This window comes from Oryzias latipes, chromosome 3, assembly GCF_002234675.1.
Source record: "Oryzias latipes chromosome 3, ASM223467v1".
In the NCBI taxonomy this organism is placed as follows: Eukaryota; Metazoa; Chordata; class Actinopteri; order Beloniformes; family Adrianichthyidae; genus Oryzias; species Oryzias latipes.
In genome coordinates, this window is record NC_019861.2 from 30,623,186 (window position 1) to 30,640,021 (window position 16,836).

Below are 16,836 nucleotides of genomic sequence, written 5' to 3' on the forward strand. Positions count from 1 at the left end.
CTTGGAGCAGCTGGAGCAAGTTTTATGTACCTGTTGCAATGACAATATGGCAGTGCATTCATTACTGAAGAAGGAGATGACACAAAGAGCCAAACTGGGATATGTAACTTGTCTGCATGGACTGGGTTTTTCACCCGACACCTCACATTCACCGTCAGCCTTCCAGCCTCAGAGAGTAGCGCTGCTTAGGGCCACCATTAGGCCACAGCTCAAGTCAAAATCTAAACAACAGATTAATGTGATTTATTTAAAAACATCACATTATACATAGCCTTTCTACTTTATACCCCAACTGTTGAAAGTGTTTTATTTTCAATGGCTTTGGTCTTAAAATGTAACTTTTTTTATGTAAACCTTCTGTTTTCTATAAGTACAGAGGGCTTTGGCTTCGTCTTCCTGGCTGCAGGAATTTTTTAAGCCTCACATAAATTGATATACGATTATGTATTTTTAGCGAACAACAATCTTGTCACCAGCTGTGCAGGCTGGCCGCAAAGATGCTGCAGAGGTTTTGCGTGTCAGAGAGGAAGAGCCGTCTGTTTCCTCCATTCACTACCATTTGGCCAAAAGGTCAGATGGGCTATTTCAGAAATGCCCCCAGTGAAAATCAATGGGCAAATCGTGGAGCTCAGTGGCTGTTTGTTGTTGTTGGTGTGTTCCTCTGTCTGCCTCGTTGCTGTGGCAGGGGTGGGGTGGGGGCGGAGGGCAGCGCCTCCGCTCTGAGAGGAAGAGAGAGGGACAGACAGAGACAAAAGAGATGGAGAGGAAAGGAGGCTGTGGGGTTGGGGGAGCGGCGGTGGTTGGGAGATAGAGAAGGAGTTAAGGCCGGTGGAGATACATCACGATGTCAGACACACAGACACACTGCAGCCACAGATTCATCATTGTGGCCGGGTCTGCAGGCACAACTGGACGCAGGAAGAGTGAACTGAAGAGGAAGAGTGTGGAGAGGACAGTAGAAGAAGAGGGCAGGAAGACAAATTGGATTTCACAGCTGGCCAAAATCTGTCCAGCAAGCTGCTGTTGGAGACCGATCAACAAGCTGATGCTGGGAACGGTGATGCAGCATGGTTTGTTAGCACAAACTGTTGCCAAGACTTAACCATGTAAATTGTATTTAGGAAAAAGTCACTGCGATTCCTTAGGTCTTAGTCACAACTGTCCTCATGGGTGGATACAGGCTGTCTGCAGGTGGAAAATGGGCAAATCTGTAGACCCCTGACGTCTTGTTTCCACTGAGCGATCCGGTCCAGACCAGTCTAGTAGTTTGAGCTTTCCATTATAAAATGGACCCACTCAGACGGACTGAACAGTAGCATTTCTGGGCCCCTGTTGACTGTAGGTCCACAACATTCACCCAAAGGCTGCACAGTGATCCTGCACTTTAAGAATCTGAAACAAATAAGGCTGTTAAAATAATTTTTAACAGACTGACGTTTTTAAAGCTGTAACCAAATGAAGAGTGACACAACAGAATGAGAGATGTTCTCATGAAAGGTAATGCCAGGTTTCATAGCTTAAAGTAAAGTTTTGAAGGCCAAGTTGAGCCAGATCATCTTTTTGAACAGGAACCAGGCCTTGTCTGTGAAAGAAGCATTTTAAACAGGATACAGGTGTTGTAAAATCAGAGAAATTTGGATTTCATTCTTCTGCTTTCAACATTTTGCTTTGTGTTTGATTTTAACTCAAAAATACACAACTTTACTTTTTCTAACTGAGCCACAAATCAGAAGCAAGCAGCCAAAAAGCAGCACAGACTTTTCTAGATCTAGTGCTGATATATGTGAAGACAAAAAAAAAGGTCCATTTCCCATAGTTTGGCTTTACGCTGGTGAACTTTTCCACGACGTGGGAGGGAGCATGGTCTTCTCCTCTCCATCTTCTTTTTGTTTCACATTAGCATGCCCCTGCAGCAGCACTCCTCTTCTAGCTTAAAGTCCCAACAGAAGACTTGTGTGGAAACTGCCAAAAAAAATATCCCAAAAAATATTTGTTGGAATAATTTCACTTAACATATTTTCTTCTGCAAGTTAAAGAATTTTTATTGGCCTTTTGACACAACAGCATCGCTGAAGAGATCTCAGTCTTTGACAGGTTAAATGTCGCCTAAAGTTGATTTTTTAACCTTGCATGGCTCAGGTTGAAGCTTGCTGTTAACCCCTTCATGCTTGACGTTGTTTCCACTTATATAAAAAATGTATTCTTCTTTTTTTTCCATTCAAGGAATTTAGAGATTTGATGCTTTGTTGTGTATTGGTCACATACGGCATGGAGGGGTTCAACTTTAAACCTGATGGATTCAGTCACACTAATGTTCTTGTGACTGGAGAAAGACACTTTTCAGATTGGACACTTAAAGAATCAGATCCAAGGGTTTATCTACATGAAGATGGCACTATTGTGTTGGACGACAAAGTGACGGTCTCTTAGTTTGGTTCTAACTGGGAGCTCAGAGGCTCTCCTGCTCTGGTCCTAAACAAAACGGTCTGCTCTAAGAGACGCTCTCCCCCATTAGGTAGGCCCGGGGCAAAAGCCCGCTACCCTCCTCCACACTTCTGCCTTTTTGTGCTGACTTTCAAAGAGAATTCCTGCTGTTCTGTGCGTCCCATTTCATTGCTGTTATGTTCTTGTCTTCTGGCCTCACAGACACACAATGCATAAATTTCTCTGAAGTTGCAGAAGCATGATATTTGAACACGCCGAACTGTAAGATGTGTTTTTCAGGTTAAGGTAAGTTTACCTGCTGTCCTAATTAATATTACTTGAATGTAGTTATGTTTATTGCAACATAAAGAAAAGGATAAATTAATTATCGTGTAATGTTTAGGTCCTTGAGATACACAGGCTACTACATGGTACGCTCTAGCCGTGTTTTATTTGTCGCTTTGTTGTCTGAAGTCTTAACTTCAGTTTTTTTCATTACCTTAAGACATATTACGAGAAAAAAAAGAGCTAGAATTGAGTTTTAAAAGTACCTTTGGTGTTTTTGTGTGTTTTCGAATATTACAAAGCGCTGTAATGAGAGGGAAAACAACAAAAAAGGAGATTTTTTTCCCCCTTTGCCTCTAAGGGAGATAGCGACTCCTCTACTTGCTGCACGAGCCTGTAGGTTCACTTTTTCTCTTTGTGCGCGGGAGCACTCCTTGGGACTCGAGCAACAAGGGAATTGGGCGTGCTGAGCTATGCTTTCGGCGAGGTGCCAGCCTGTGCCGGAGATATAAAGTGAGAAGAAGGCAGGACATGTTTCAATTAGGCACCAAACACCCGGCTGCCTCGGCTGGAAAAAGAAACAGAAACAAAAAAAATCATCATTGTTGTCAGCTAAAGTCTCAAAAACATACACCTGATCCAGCAGCCTCACCTCTTCTCCAGCTTTTCACTTCAATTCCAAGGTGTCATTTTGGTGGAATTCTTCTGGGAAGAGCAGTTGCGGGGGCCTTTGTGAGGTGATGCTTAGTGTGCCAGCTTGGCCTGCATGTTTCCATTAGATTGTCATGTTGGCTAATTAGAGAGCGGCAGCATGATTCACCTTGTTAATTAGGAGGACTTGCACACCATGTGCCCGAGGGCGGCATGGAGAAGAAGAGCCCAGCCTCAGAGCCCGCTAGTCGCCTGCTGCCTGTGAAGATTCCCCTTCTCATCTACCTTGCTTTCACTCCTTTTTTTGATTGTGAAATGAATAAATCATTGAGATAGTCCTCTTTCGGAGTGCGAATGTCTGAGTTCTCATCTTTTCCTGGATGCAAATTAGGCGTGATCAATAGAAGGTGACGAGCTGTGAATCTAAATGTTAAAAAAAGGATGAGACGGGGAGAGAAGACTACGAGATGAAGCATGGCAGCGCAGAATGAGACAAAGCGAGAACATTTAAAGTAGAAAATTTTCCCTTAGATAAGCAGTATTTTTAATGATCCCCATTTCCACCACTGCTGATCTGCTGTAACACCATCAGAATCTGCTTAATGGCGATTTCTGTCTTTTTCATTTCACACTTTTTCTTTTTTTTTTGGGAAAGATGTAATTCAAATGCTATTATTTATAGAAAAAATGCTTACTCCAAAGTACAGGTGCCTATCAACTCCACTAAGCACATTTACTTTATGCAAATCTTTCAAAATAGAGTTCGTTTTGGTGGTTTGATTTCTGAGAAAGTGCATGGCCATGACAGAGACAGTCACATAATGACCTTGGCTGCAGGGACGACTGAGGGATCCAAATAATTGGTCCAAGGGCCTGGAAGCACTTCTGCAAACTTCAGAGAAATCAGAAAAGGCTGCACGAATACGGATGTCTGTAGTTTGAATTCATCTTCATAGGTAAATCGTAAAACCATAAAAGGATTTATACTAGAAGGCTTCATGTGATTTATACAATATGTTTCACTAAAAACTGTTTTTACTACCAGCAATTTGAACTCAAAATATTTGATTTGTATTCCCGGATGACTGCAAGTACTTTGAAGTGCTTTGCTTCCTAAATATTATTTGTTGATCCAAGTTGATCTAGATGATGGTTTTTACACAGACAATGGCCAACTCTAGATTCCACCAGGGTCAGTTTGATTCCTAAAGCTCATCCAGGTTTTATAAATCAAAGCTTTTAGGGTCTGTATCATACTTTTCTTAAGCATTTCAGAGCAAACTATATCCATGTATATGATAGTACATGGTCTTTGGCACACTAAAGAAGTTATTTTTTTTTGTGAAATGTGTTATTGTCACAGTTAAATTTGCTACCCGGTAGTTGGACGACTCGATGAGGCACTGGCTTTCGCTGCATGTGGGTGCCGCCCATTTCATGATGTCAACCTTGACAGCATTTTTGCGTTTTGCCCACAAAAACGAACAACATCCAAACTCCTTTTGCAAAGAGGGATGTGCATATTGTGCATATAAAATAAACACATTTTAGACAATCAGCTCAGCAAAGAAAGTGGGTGCATTTGCTAGCCTGGGGGCGGTTCTGGCAGCGCAGACTCATCCTGGAAGGGGCTGTTCCTCAATTAGCATAGTCAAAACATTCTTTCTAACTTAAACAACAAAGTAAAGAAAATGGATTAAAAAAAAAAAAACTAAAGAAAACTATTAAAGAATAAAAGCTAACCCCATGACCTTAGTGAATGCACTGGTGATTACATTTAGAAAGAGTCTGGATATGTGGGGTCAGTTAATTGGATGCTTCAAAAACTAACAAGCAGTAACAGTTATTTAATCATAAAGCTGGTTCAGGGCAGTCAAAATTTAGTTTTTTGAGCACATTTTTCTGCCATCACAAGCTGCACACGCTTATGTCAGCTCGTGAGAACCCACTTGTTTTATGGACTGGGAGAGGCTGGAGCTCAGAGCACAGGTTTTTAGAGGAAAGCTCAGAAATGTGTGACTGGATCAAAATACTGCTTGTGGCTGTTTATAGTGAGGAATGAACATTACTATGGAGTCCTATACTGTTCATAATTAAATAAATAAATATGACCTCATGCAAATACACAATCAACCAATTAATCTCTCAATATAAATATATAAAAAGAAAGATTATGAAATTGTGAAAAACCTGCACACTGATTTTAAATTAGCCATTTTATTATTCAATGTATTTCATTTTGCTTTAAAAACCTGTCCATTATTTTAAATCAGCATTTTAATCATGTTGTATATTATTATAATTCTATGTCTTTTTTTAGAACCTCGGCTTTCAAAGTTAATATTTTCCAAAGAAGCTTTGTTTTTATTTCACATTGCTGTTTTTCAGAATGACTCATTTTTTCATGAAGAGCTTTTTCAGCAGAATGAGTCTGTCTGTCAATCAGTGAAAGTGGGTGGGATTTAAACGCACAGTGGCTGATCTTTGGAAATCGACTCATATTCCTAGATACCCGCTCTGCGGTGTACTAGTCAGAGATATTACACATTTTGGGGACATCTGCTTGGCTTTGCTGACATTAGAGGATCAAATAAAGACAAACAATCTGTCTGCTGCAGAAGATGCAAACATCGACCACTCCGTTTTTGTAGTTTGAGGGTTCGTGTGAACCAAACCACAGAGGAGCTCCGGTCGTCCACATCTTGAAGTCCCCCGTTAAAACACTCCTGACTCTCGTTCTCACGCCATCCGCTTAGAGCTCTTCTTTGCTCTGCAGCCATCACAGCTCTATCTGTGCTTACAGATCCAGTCTGATGTCACATCGTGCCTTACACTGTGCCGGCTCGCAGGAGGCAAGCTGGTGGCCAGACAGACAGACTGGCCGGTTGAGGAAACCTGCTCGGGCCTCCTGAACCTTGTGATATTTTTCTGTTTTCATTGAGACAATGATTATAAATCAGGTCCTCTGATTTTATTCTTCTCTCTCAGGGAAAATGTTGAACCTTTCCTGCGATGACGTTTCTGACCGTGGTCGGAAAACGCAGCGGAGGTCTGGGGTTTGATTTGAGGTTCACTTCCCCGTTCGGACCCTCTGAGCCTCCACAGCGGGTTAATAAACAAACCAGCCTCTGTTCTTTTGGAGGAAACCTTTTTTTATTATTACTTTTCCGGCAAACGGAGCAACACACCCTTAACTTGTGCTTACACACACACTGTTGCGCTGCGCGCTCTGATAGAGGTGGAAAAAATCACTGAGGCGGCCATCATCAAGAAGACATAGTTTCATTGCAGGAGCTGAAGCAGAGGCTTTCTCTGGGATGATCTCATGAATTTAAACATGGAAACATTGTTATCATGTAGAACAATTTAAAATAAATAAACCTGATCTCTGAACATTATCCGTGTGCATTGTGCATCCATGCATTGTAAGTGAGATAAACACAGACACTGCTCGATGTGGCTATCAGGCTATAAACATTAGCTGGTAGCTCCTCCCACACGCGGCCTGGTGCGTTCATGGAACTCCAGTTCATAGAAGCTTAGTGGAACTCCAACAGCCACCCAGCATAACTTAGACCACTTCTATATTTTCACGAGAAAATGAAAACCGCTGAACCGACCACAAAATCCCCCGAATTATGCATACTCGCCCAAAGCCATTTTTATCCGCACATTTAGAACCAAAACTGCCCAATTTCTGGCAACACTGTGGTTGTGTTGAGGTGCATACCCCCCCTAGTGTTGAGGGGTGTGCATTGCGCAGTCACATTCGCTGAAGCATCTTCGATCGATGTAGTTAGAGTGCTGCTGCTTATGTCTGAGTAAAGGAGTAGCCAATCACAAAAGTGTCTCCACCTTGTCTGGTTTGATTGACAGACAGACTCATTCTGCTGAAAAAGGTCATTTTGAAATAAGTCATTCTGAAAAACAGCAATGCGAAGTAAAAACAAAGCTACTTTGGAAAATATTGATTTTGAAATTCGAGGGTCTGAAAAAAGACAGAATTATAATAATATTCAACATGATTAAAAATGAATATTTTATAATGCTGTTTTAAATAATGAATAGGTTTTTAAAGCAAAATGAAATATATTGAATAATATAATGCCTAATTTAAATATTTATTAGAGATATATTGGTTTATTGTGTATTTGCACAAGGTCATATTTATTTATTTAATTATGAACAGTTTAGGACTCCATACATTAAAAGCTGATTTTTTATGATATAGGCATTTTAAAGAGGAGGAAACTGAGACCGTGGTTGTACTTTTTTTTGTCAATGGACAAAATGGACCCCCACCCAACTGCATGTGTAATCTAAATTCACCAAAGTCACTGATTTTAAAGTTGACAATCAAAAAAAAAAAACAACCTAATAATAAAGCATAATGACAGAGACCTTTTATCGAAATTTGACCTTATTTTTAATCTTTAAAATTTCAAACCTTTAATTTATCACATCTAGACTATAATAACAGCTTTTAGCCCGAATGCAGTCTAAGGTAAGGTTGTGTCTGAATTCCTTCACTACTCCCTACATAGTGCACTATATAGTACGTTTGTTATTTTGTAGTGCTGTCCAAATCTACAATTCCAAAATCCTAGAAATTTCCCAAAGGTCTCTGCATAAAAACAGTTTGCATCGATGCTCTCTAGATTGGGGAGTATAGACCACAATGAATTGTGTTTCAACGGTTTAAAAAAGTATATATTTAATACATTTTTTTAATAAGCCGTCAATGTTTTCATCATCAGGAGACAGAAGATCTATAGATAGTTTTCGTAAAATGCTCGTATTAATTAGGTTTTCACTTTGTGAAATTTGGTGACGTCACATCTGCCGTTTTAAAGAAGAAGAAAAAAGGTAGTGAATATGGTGTCTGAAATACTTTTGAAATCCAGGGCACTTGATAGTCCAGCACTATATAGATTTTTAGTTGTTGGAGAGTAGGGAGGGAATTTGGACATAACCTTCATGGATCTTAACCTCCAACTATTAAATGTGATATCCAAGCATATCACATTTAATAGTTTTTAGCGTGTGCAGCTTGTGATGGTAGCAAAATGTGTACAAAAAAAACAAAATTTTTACTGCCCTGAACTAGCTTTATGATTGAATAACTGTTACTGCTTGTTAATTTTTGAGGCATCCAATTAATTGACCACACAGTCTATATCTAAACTCTTTCTAAATGTAATCAGCAGTGCATTCACTAAGGTCATGGGGTCAGCTTGTATTTATTTAATAGTTTTCTTTAGTTTTATTGTTTAATCCATTTCCTTTACTTCTGTTGCTTTTATTAGAAAGAATGTTTTGACTATGCTAAAAGTGCATCTGACTTTTATATTGGTCAGCACCTTTTATTTCCTGGTAAGGTTATGCCTTTAAAGGTTCTGAAGTGTAACAGCAATTTTAAAGCAACTTAGTTTTTACAAAATAAAAGCAGATCTGCAGCTTCAACTTTTGGTCAGCTAGCTGATCACAGGTGAGGTAATAGAGTTTACATGACACAGATTTTTCAGCATCTTCATTTTCTTCAAATCTCCAAAGTAAAAAGAGTTTTTTGTTTTTGTTTTTTCTGGTTTGGCAGATGGTGTTGATCTAAGAACTGTTAGTGCTGCTAAAGCTAAAATTTTTTTTATTAAATAGTTGCATTAGCATCTGACTTTCCAGATATATTCATGAGTCAAACACATAATAAATAAATAATAATAAATAAATAAATAAATAAAGGTTGATATTTTAGATTGGTAGAAGTAATAAAACAACTGCTCATACTGTCTAACATGCAACAAACCACTTTCTTTTTTGATTCAGTTTTAGAAAATCCACATAGTTAACTTAATCTCTGGTAAAAGGGGGGGTTTTCTAAAATAAATTCAATAAGTATTGGGAACTGTTGTCTTTAAGGTATGTGCCTGATCACATTGGGCATGCCCACTACACATTGTGAAGAGCAGGAGCGTGTGCTAGGTTAGATTTTGAATGATGAAGCCAAGCGTATGTCTGTCCAGTTCTAGCACACAGGCTGCCTTGTATTAGCAGGTTGGAGCTCAGCTCATTTCTTTGCAGTGTTGGAGTGCAGATGGAGCAGTGAAACCTGATTGGTTACCCCAAATGGCCTCTCTCCCTGCAGCAACTTAACTGCCAGGCACTTAACATGAAGAAAGGCCTCAAGATGCAGCTCACAGATGTTCACGTAATGCTGACCATGTGGGTGTCAGGTGAATGAGATGCACGGATTACAAACAAACATAAAACACATCCATAAAACGTCAACACAAGCTCACGTTAGGTAGGGCGATGCTTGCAGAAAAGACGCCGCAGCCTTTACAAAATTCTGCTGTTTGAGGGTCCTGCTAAAATGTAATGATCCGAGATGAACATTTGATCACAACCAAATACGACTGATGTGCACAGACTCCAATTGTGCAGAATTTCATGGAACTGAATGTGGAAAGCTGTTTGGATGGTTTTCTGACAGACAAGAGAGTGACAGTCCTGCACAGCTTTTCAGTGGCACTATTGCGATTAGACATGCAATGTGATCTTGGTCCATCACGTACAATTTTGTAGAAGCCGACAAATAGGATGGCTTGCATGGAACTTCCAGGATGTCCTGTGAAATCAGAGCTGTGGGTATGCTTAGACCACCACAGACTATTTTTGTAGCTGCAGAATAAAGTACCGTAAATATTTTCTATAATTAATTAGTTGATCGAGAGCCAGTTTTTTTTGCAAGCCTTTTAGTTTTTACACCCTTGACACCGAATTCTATTTATATTAGTGTTAATTCAAACCTGTGTTGCTGTTTATCTGGCTTCCATCATTGAGGTTTGAAGCTGAGGGGTTGCAGTGTTTCAGACTAACAGTAGGTATAGTCATGCTCTAATGTGAGTCTTATGTTAGAAATGTCAAAAAGAGAAATAAAGAGCTATGTTAATCCTTTTTTTTCATATTTATTCTTTAGTGCTGGTTATTCAAGTCATAAACTGACCAATCAGATACCTCAATGAAAGTATCTGCTCTCACGTCTAACATTCGAAACGTTTGATTGTCGTAAGCAATTCGTGTAGCCCGCTTTCAAGCGGTATGGGTGTTTACTTTCAAAAAAGCTCACACCTGATTGGAGAGAGTGGTTACCATAGAAACTCAATGGAATCGATGCTTACTAACAATTTCTCGTTACAACTTGGTTTCGTATGGTAAAAAAACGGTGACTTCATTTCGTTGGAGCCGGAGGTGATTGACGTCACACTCACTCGGTCCAGTTCTCATATACAGTCAATGGATAACCTTCAGCTCAATTCTACAGAAATATACAGCAGGTATCAGGATTAAGGTGGTTTCATTTATTGTGTTTATGACATATTTTGTTTAAGAACACATATGTCTTTGGCACTTATTTGGATCAAGCCGCAATGTAGCTACTACCGTTTAAAAAATATTTAAATTGCTACTGATGCTCCTGATTTATGTCTGCACTAATAGACTCGCCTAAATAGAAGCCTTTATCATTTGTAGCATATATCACATGCCCAAAAGTGTTGACTGTTTCGTTTTTCGGGGGAAAGGAGGAGACCGATGGCTATGGGGTTCTTTGCAAGGCAGCTAGCTTCCTTCACAGACTCATAGCTGCTTCTGACGTCAAGCTGAGCATGTTCTGTTTTACCAAGGACATCTGTCTGTGAGTGTCTGGACAGCCGAAAGCTGCCCTGCAGGGCAGGAGCGGGGGGAGTGGGGAGGGGAGAAAAGCCTTTGTTAAAAACAGCAAAGATGGAGAATGGCAGGTTGACTATCACGGCTCCTGCAGCTCATCTCTCTTCTGGCTCCAAGCGTATCACAACACTCTGGTTCTTTCTGTACTTTGAACATTTTTGCATCATACTGGAATACAGCTCTCTTTATTTTATGAGGGGAACAAAAGAGACATTTCATGTTTTAGTTTTGAAAAACATTTATGTAGATTTACTTGGGATGCAGAGCTCAAGATTAGATTGGTAAATAAATCAAAAGTGTGAAAGAGATTTGTTTTTCTACAATTTCTTTCCTTGAAAACTCAAGTTTTAAACACAGCATCTTCAAAATTTAAAGCCCTGATTAAAAATTAAATTTTATTTGTAGTAAACAAAACCAATTAACATCTCTCAGAAACTTTGTGCAACAACAATGAGCATTGTTCAGTGTCTAGGTAAAGGTTTAAATCTTCCGGCTTTACAGGCTCTATTGGGCAAGTGAACTAACCCCACATTACCCAACAATGCTAAGGAATGTAATGTGTAATATTCAACAAAACCAAACGTTCTTTACAGTAAAGCTACTTTTCTTTCCTCTGTACATTTAAACCATATATTTTGTATTGTTCATATAAAATTCCAGGTTCCTTCTTTTATGTGTACTGGTTTATAAAGGGTTTTGGTACGGCGTATAATCATATTTAATTATAAATCATAATTAATCGTGTCCTTTTCCTTCTTTGTGTTTATAGTAGTTTATTGCTTTTATTAGCACTGGCATGGCAGTTTAAGCCTTAAAAAGGCTTAAATGTCTCAAATTTCTAAAAACCAAGGCTTTAGATTGTCACAAATAAGGCATTGTTTTCCCTCCAGTCAAACTGATGCAATCCTGAATCTGACACCAAAGGGAGAAGATCCTATATTTGTCTCAAAATCACGAACTCCTAACAAACCAATTTTCACCTGTTAGCCAAAGTCAGGAATTGTCATTTTAATGCGCTCCACTTTGAGACAAAATCACCTCCAAAGGCTTCCAAACTGACACCAGCAGAACATAGAAGTCAAAGAACTGTTTTGAAGAGTCATATTAACACCTAGCATGCTGGAAATGCTAAATATTACTCCATGGATTTACCACCTTCTGGAACAAACCAGAGTGGAGCTCCTCTTCTTTCGCTAGTTCATGTTTAAACCTGCTCTGGATGTAGAAGTAACCACAAAGTGAGAGCGCCTGAGTCTCATCATGTGCTAAAAACAATAGTAGACAAATGTGAATGTCAGAGTTTTGCATTTTTAAATAGAAATATATTTTTAAGCCAAATTAAACAAGTGACTGGATTGTTTAAACTGGAACTGGGAGACTAAATGTAAAGTAGATCTTTATGACTTTGCTGAAATTATAGCTACAATATGTTACTATATGCAGCTATGAATATAACTTCAAATAACACTCCAACATTCTGCCACTATGTTTGGTACATTTGTCAACCAATTGTTAGGGAATAAAATTAGAAAATATTTTCATGCTTTCGATGTGGAGTAGTAGAAATGACTAATTAAGCCACATGGATGAGCGCTGAATTTTTTCAGAAAAGCACATTTTAAGTTCAGATGCCATAAGACAACCTTATCTGGATAAACAAAAACCTCCATCAACAATAGAAATTACTAAAAATGAAATAGGAATTTCTTAATCTGCTCTGTAAAAACAAAACATGATTTTTATTATTATTTTTTTTATTTTCCTAAAGAATGGCAACAATGACATTTAGTTTTGTTCTGAAACATGTGGGTAGTGTCTCATTGAGTTATGTTCAGTGATTTTGTTGTTGTTGTTTTTTTTTTGCACTTTGCACATTGTTTTGGATTTTTAAGTCTTGCATTTGATTGAAGTCTTTAGAAGTATTAAATTTAAGATCCTGAAATCTGTAGACACCCTAACTGGTGATGAGCTTCTCCAGATGCTACGCTCACTATTGCATTTGCACATCACATATAAATCACTTTTATTGGCTTCATAAAGTTGGTAATTGACTTTAAAAAGAAATATTTATGTCATGTATGTTACTGCAACAGCTCTAATCTAAACACAAGAAATGCAATGACAACACGTGAGCACACTTCCCCTTAACCTCTGAATGACACAACAAGAACTAAACCTAGTTTGACTGAACTGAAACTGAATGCAAACGTTAATTAAAAACTCGGGCAGAAAGGGCAGCGGATGGGAAACAACAGCCTGCATCGTAGTAACGCGCTGAAACCCGATATCAGTCTTATGGTGCTGTGGCGGCCACTCCACAGACGAGAAAGGCAGACTGGAGGCTTGCAGATGGTAAAATGAAGTCTGCATTTATCATATGGTCATAAATCTGAAAACGGAGGCAGTTGCTGTGGGCGTCGAGAGCCCATGCCTGGTGCCAACTGCCAGCCAGAGATGCCGGCATCCTGGTGCCATCAGTGAGATAGCGGACCTCTCTCCACTGAGTTCTGTAATTTTGTGGGCGGTTCTTTAAGGTCAGGCCTGAGGAGATTGGTGTGTTTGCATGGCCTGATATGCTTGGCATTGATAGTATTAATGTGGACAATTGTTAAGTCAAGTCAGCCAGTCCCCGTATTTTATTAATTCTACTGCCTTTGTTTAGATTTTTTTTTCCAAATTGTTTATGTTTTAATGCATTCTTTAATTACATATAGATGTCCATTTCAGAGATTATAAAAGAATGTTTTGGGTATATTCAGCTGTTCTGATTTCCTATTCTTTGTCAGCGCGTTTGAGTCCTTCTACAGTTCTCCCGTGCTAAATGTGAAGTGGCAACACCCTAAAGGGCATGCCTTGCCTGAGGGGTTTCAGGAAAAGGAAAAAAATCAGAGTCAACTGCATGCACATTTTAGATCAGACTTGGTACACCAAAGCAACCTTTTACTGAGCGCCCTCTAAAGTAACATGAAATTTTCCCCTGATCAGACAACATACAGGCCTCCCACAAACACCAGCGCCAAGCGAACACACGCTGCGAGACTACATGAAAGAACATGAAAGACATCAAGGCGCACATTGATTGTCCCTGTTCGCTCCAGCCCAGGCCTTTCTCCCCCAGCAGGCAGGCACACAAGCAAGCTGGTGGAAAGGCATTCCCTCTGCTGCGGCCGGGATTGATAGGCGTGTGTGTGTGTGTACGTGTGCATCGGGCTTGCGTGTTGGGGGGATTGCTGGCACCCTCTGTGCCATGGCCCCAGGCCCTCACACCTCCGCCCAATAGAAAGGGCAGCTCCTAGCGACGCTGGGCTCCCCCTCAACCCTGCAGCTAGACATGACATTACCCTGGGCGGTGCCCCTCCCCCACTTTCACATCACGAACTGCTAAAATCACCACCGGACCATGTGACTGCACACACTATCTTTGAGAGAAGCTCTGCTAATGGCTCCTAACAGTCGTCCATTTTGTTCTGCTCAGGATTCGGAATATTTTAAATTAAAGATTTGATTCCTGCTCCTTTTTTTGTTTCTTTAGTCAAAAATGTTTTTACAAAGAAGTCTTTATATTCAAGGCTATTAAATGCTATAAACTGACTTTCATTTAGTTATAATTTAATAATTGAGACAAAGTACATCACTATGTATGGTAAAAACGCATCCAAGTTGATTTCTAAACTTTGCTCTCTACCCTTACAGATGCAACAGCAGGAACTGGCCCAGATGAGGCAGCGAGATGCCAACCTCACAGCGCTAGCCGCCATCGGACCTCGAAAGAAGCGCAAAGTGGACTCTCCGAGGGCACAACCATCAGGGACAGAGGTAATAACATACGCTACAGCACTATTTATCCCTCCAAGTCGGAAATAACCGAGCACCAAAGCAAATTATGGATTCCAATTGTGTTTAAAGCACATCTGATCAAATTTTTTAAAATAAATATTAATCACAACTTCCTTTTAAACTTCTGAAAACCTGCCTGCTCTGCTTTTAATGGTCATGTTTTCTTAATTCTGTCATGACAAACCGGAGGGCTGGTTCATGCTAAACAACTCATCCCCTGACTATGACTGTCAGACATCAGTAATAAGCACATTTTCACAAATTGATTTCAACTCAGATTTTTAAACACAGTTAAATTTGAAATAAATTTAGATTTTCGTCCTTGTTTATGCAGGAATCTTGTACCTATATATTCTCAGACTAGACAGCTATGGACAGCAATATAACCATATAACCTGAAGTATTTCTATGTAACATATTACCGATATTCGTTTTGAATTTGTATTATTTTTTATCAGTACACAGGGGTTAAAGCTGTTACATACTTGAGCTTGTTTACTTTAATCTTAGCTGGCACAGTAGTCTTTCATAGAGTCTTGGTAAAAAAAGTCTTTTAATAATACTTAAATCACCTTCCCGTGGTTATTATTATGATTTGAACTAGTTCTACACAACAGACTGAGGCAGCATGTAATCAAAATCCAATCAACAAATGCTGGCATTCACTTTTTCACTGCAGACATTTTAACTCTGCAGTTTCCGACATGTTTTAGATATATATATATATATTTTTACATAAAGGGTTACAAACAACTAACAAATTAGCTAAATGAACTGTGTACTGTAATGTCCCCGCCCACTAATATCCCCTTAATTTAGGATAAAGTTTTTGACTTTGAATTGTACCTTCTTTTTACCCGTCTTGTACACTGGGGGATGTGTGCGTTTGGGGGCGCTGTGATCTTAGTCCTTAGGTGTAACGCTGGGAAGTGACACCATTTGGCATCAGCAAAAACCACCATTAAAAAAGATTAAAAAACATTAAGCTCAAAGATCTTTTTTTCTTATTTGTTCACTGGACAAAGATCTAGAAGTCTCGACTGTGTCGATTCTTATTCACCCAGATAGATTCCATCAACAGGTAAAAGCAGTCAACTACTTTGATCCAGAAGTAATGTTTCTTCAGACGCAGTTTTACAAATCTGAGTTTCCTTTTTTTTTTTATATAGAAAAATAATTTTTCTCTTGAACGTTCCGAAACTGCCTTTGCTTAATTGTGCTGTCATAAACTTAAAAGTTTAACTCACTGTGCCCTGAAGGGTTTAAGATGAAGCCTTTGGGTTTTTTCAGAGCCCTGCAAAACCTGATCTTTCTTTGAATGTTACTTGGGCATTGATTACATCGACTTTAAAATCCAAGATGTTTCATAGCTCTTTCTAAATGAATATAGAAGAATAATTATTGAATTAAGACAAAAGCTTGTCTTTAAAAGCCTCTAAATGCTCTCAGACTGCGTGTTTTGTTGTGTTCTTTCTGTCCAGTTCAATCTATTGACAATTGTGGTGTACTTTGATCAAACACTTAAAATTACTTCTAGTTTAAACACCATTCTGCAGTTTGATTAGACTCTTTTGTGCTTATATTGTATTCATTAGTTTTTACAGTTTTCTATTGTCACTAGTAATGGACTATATCATCGGCTAACCTTGATATCAGCTGATAATTGCATAAAAGGCATCAGCCACATTAACCATTTCTACCAACAGGCTTCATTGATTTAGTTCTGCTTCGGCCAAAATGACTGAATGCATCAATGTGTCTGCAACAGATGCCAACATGTTGTGGCCACCAGTTGGTTTATTTGTCCTTTTTCTTCACAAAAAAGACACACCTTCTAAATCCCATCTGCTTTTAATATGTTTACGAACCACCGGTGCTTTATCTGTGTTATCTTTATCTGTGTTATGCTGAGTTCTG

At 39.1% G+C, this 16,836-nt stretch overlaps 1 protein-coding gene across 3 annotated transcripts in view; it reads left to right on the forward strand.

Annotated features, from left to right (window-relative positions):
- The window catches only part of LOC101158931 (transcription initiation factor TFIID subunit 4), a 90,397-nt gene that overhangs the window by 51,744 nt on the left and 21,817 nt on the right, over positions 1–16,836 (forward strand). For all 3 annotated transcript variants that reach the window (XR_002289027.2, XM_011493737.3, XM_011493742.3), the window contains one exon: positions 14,776–14,898. Coding sequence is in view for 2 of the 3 variants with exons in the window: in XM_011493737.3 (XP_011492039.1) it covers positions 14,776–14,898 (123 nt within the window). In the remaining variant the exon portion in view is untranslated. The remainder of the gene's footprint in view (positions 1–14,775; positions 14,899–16,836) is intronic.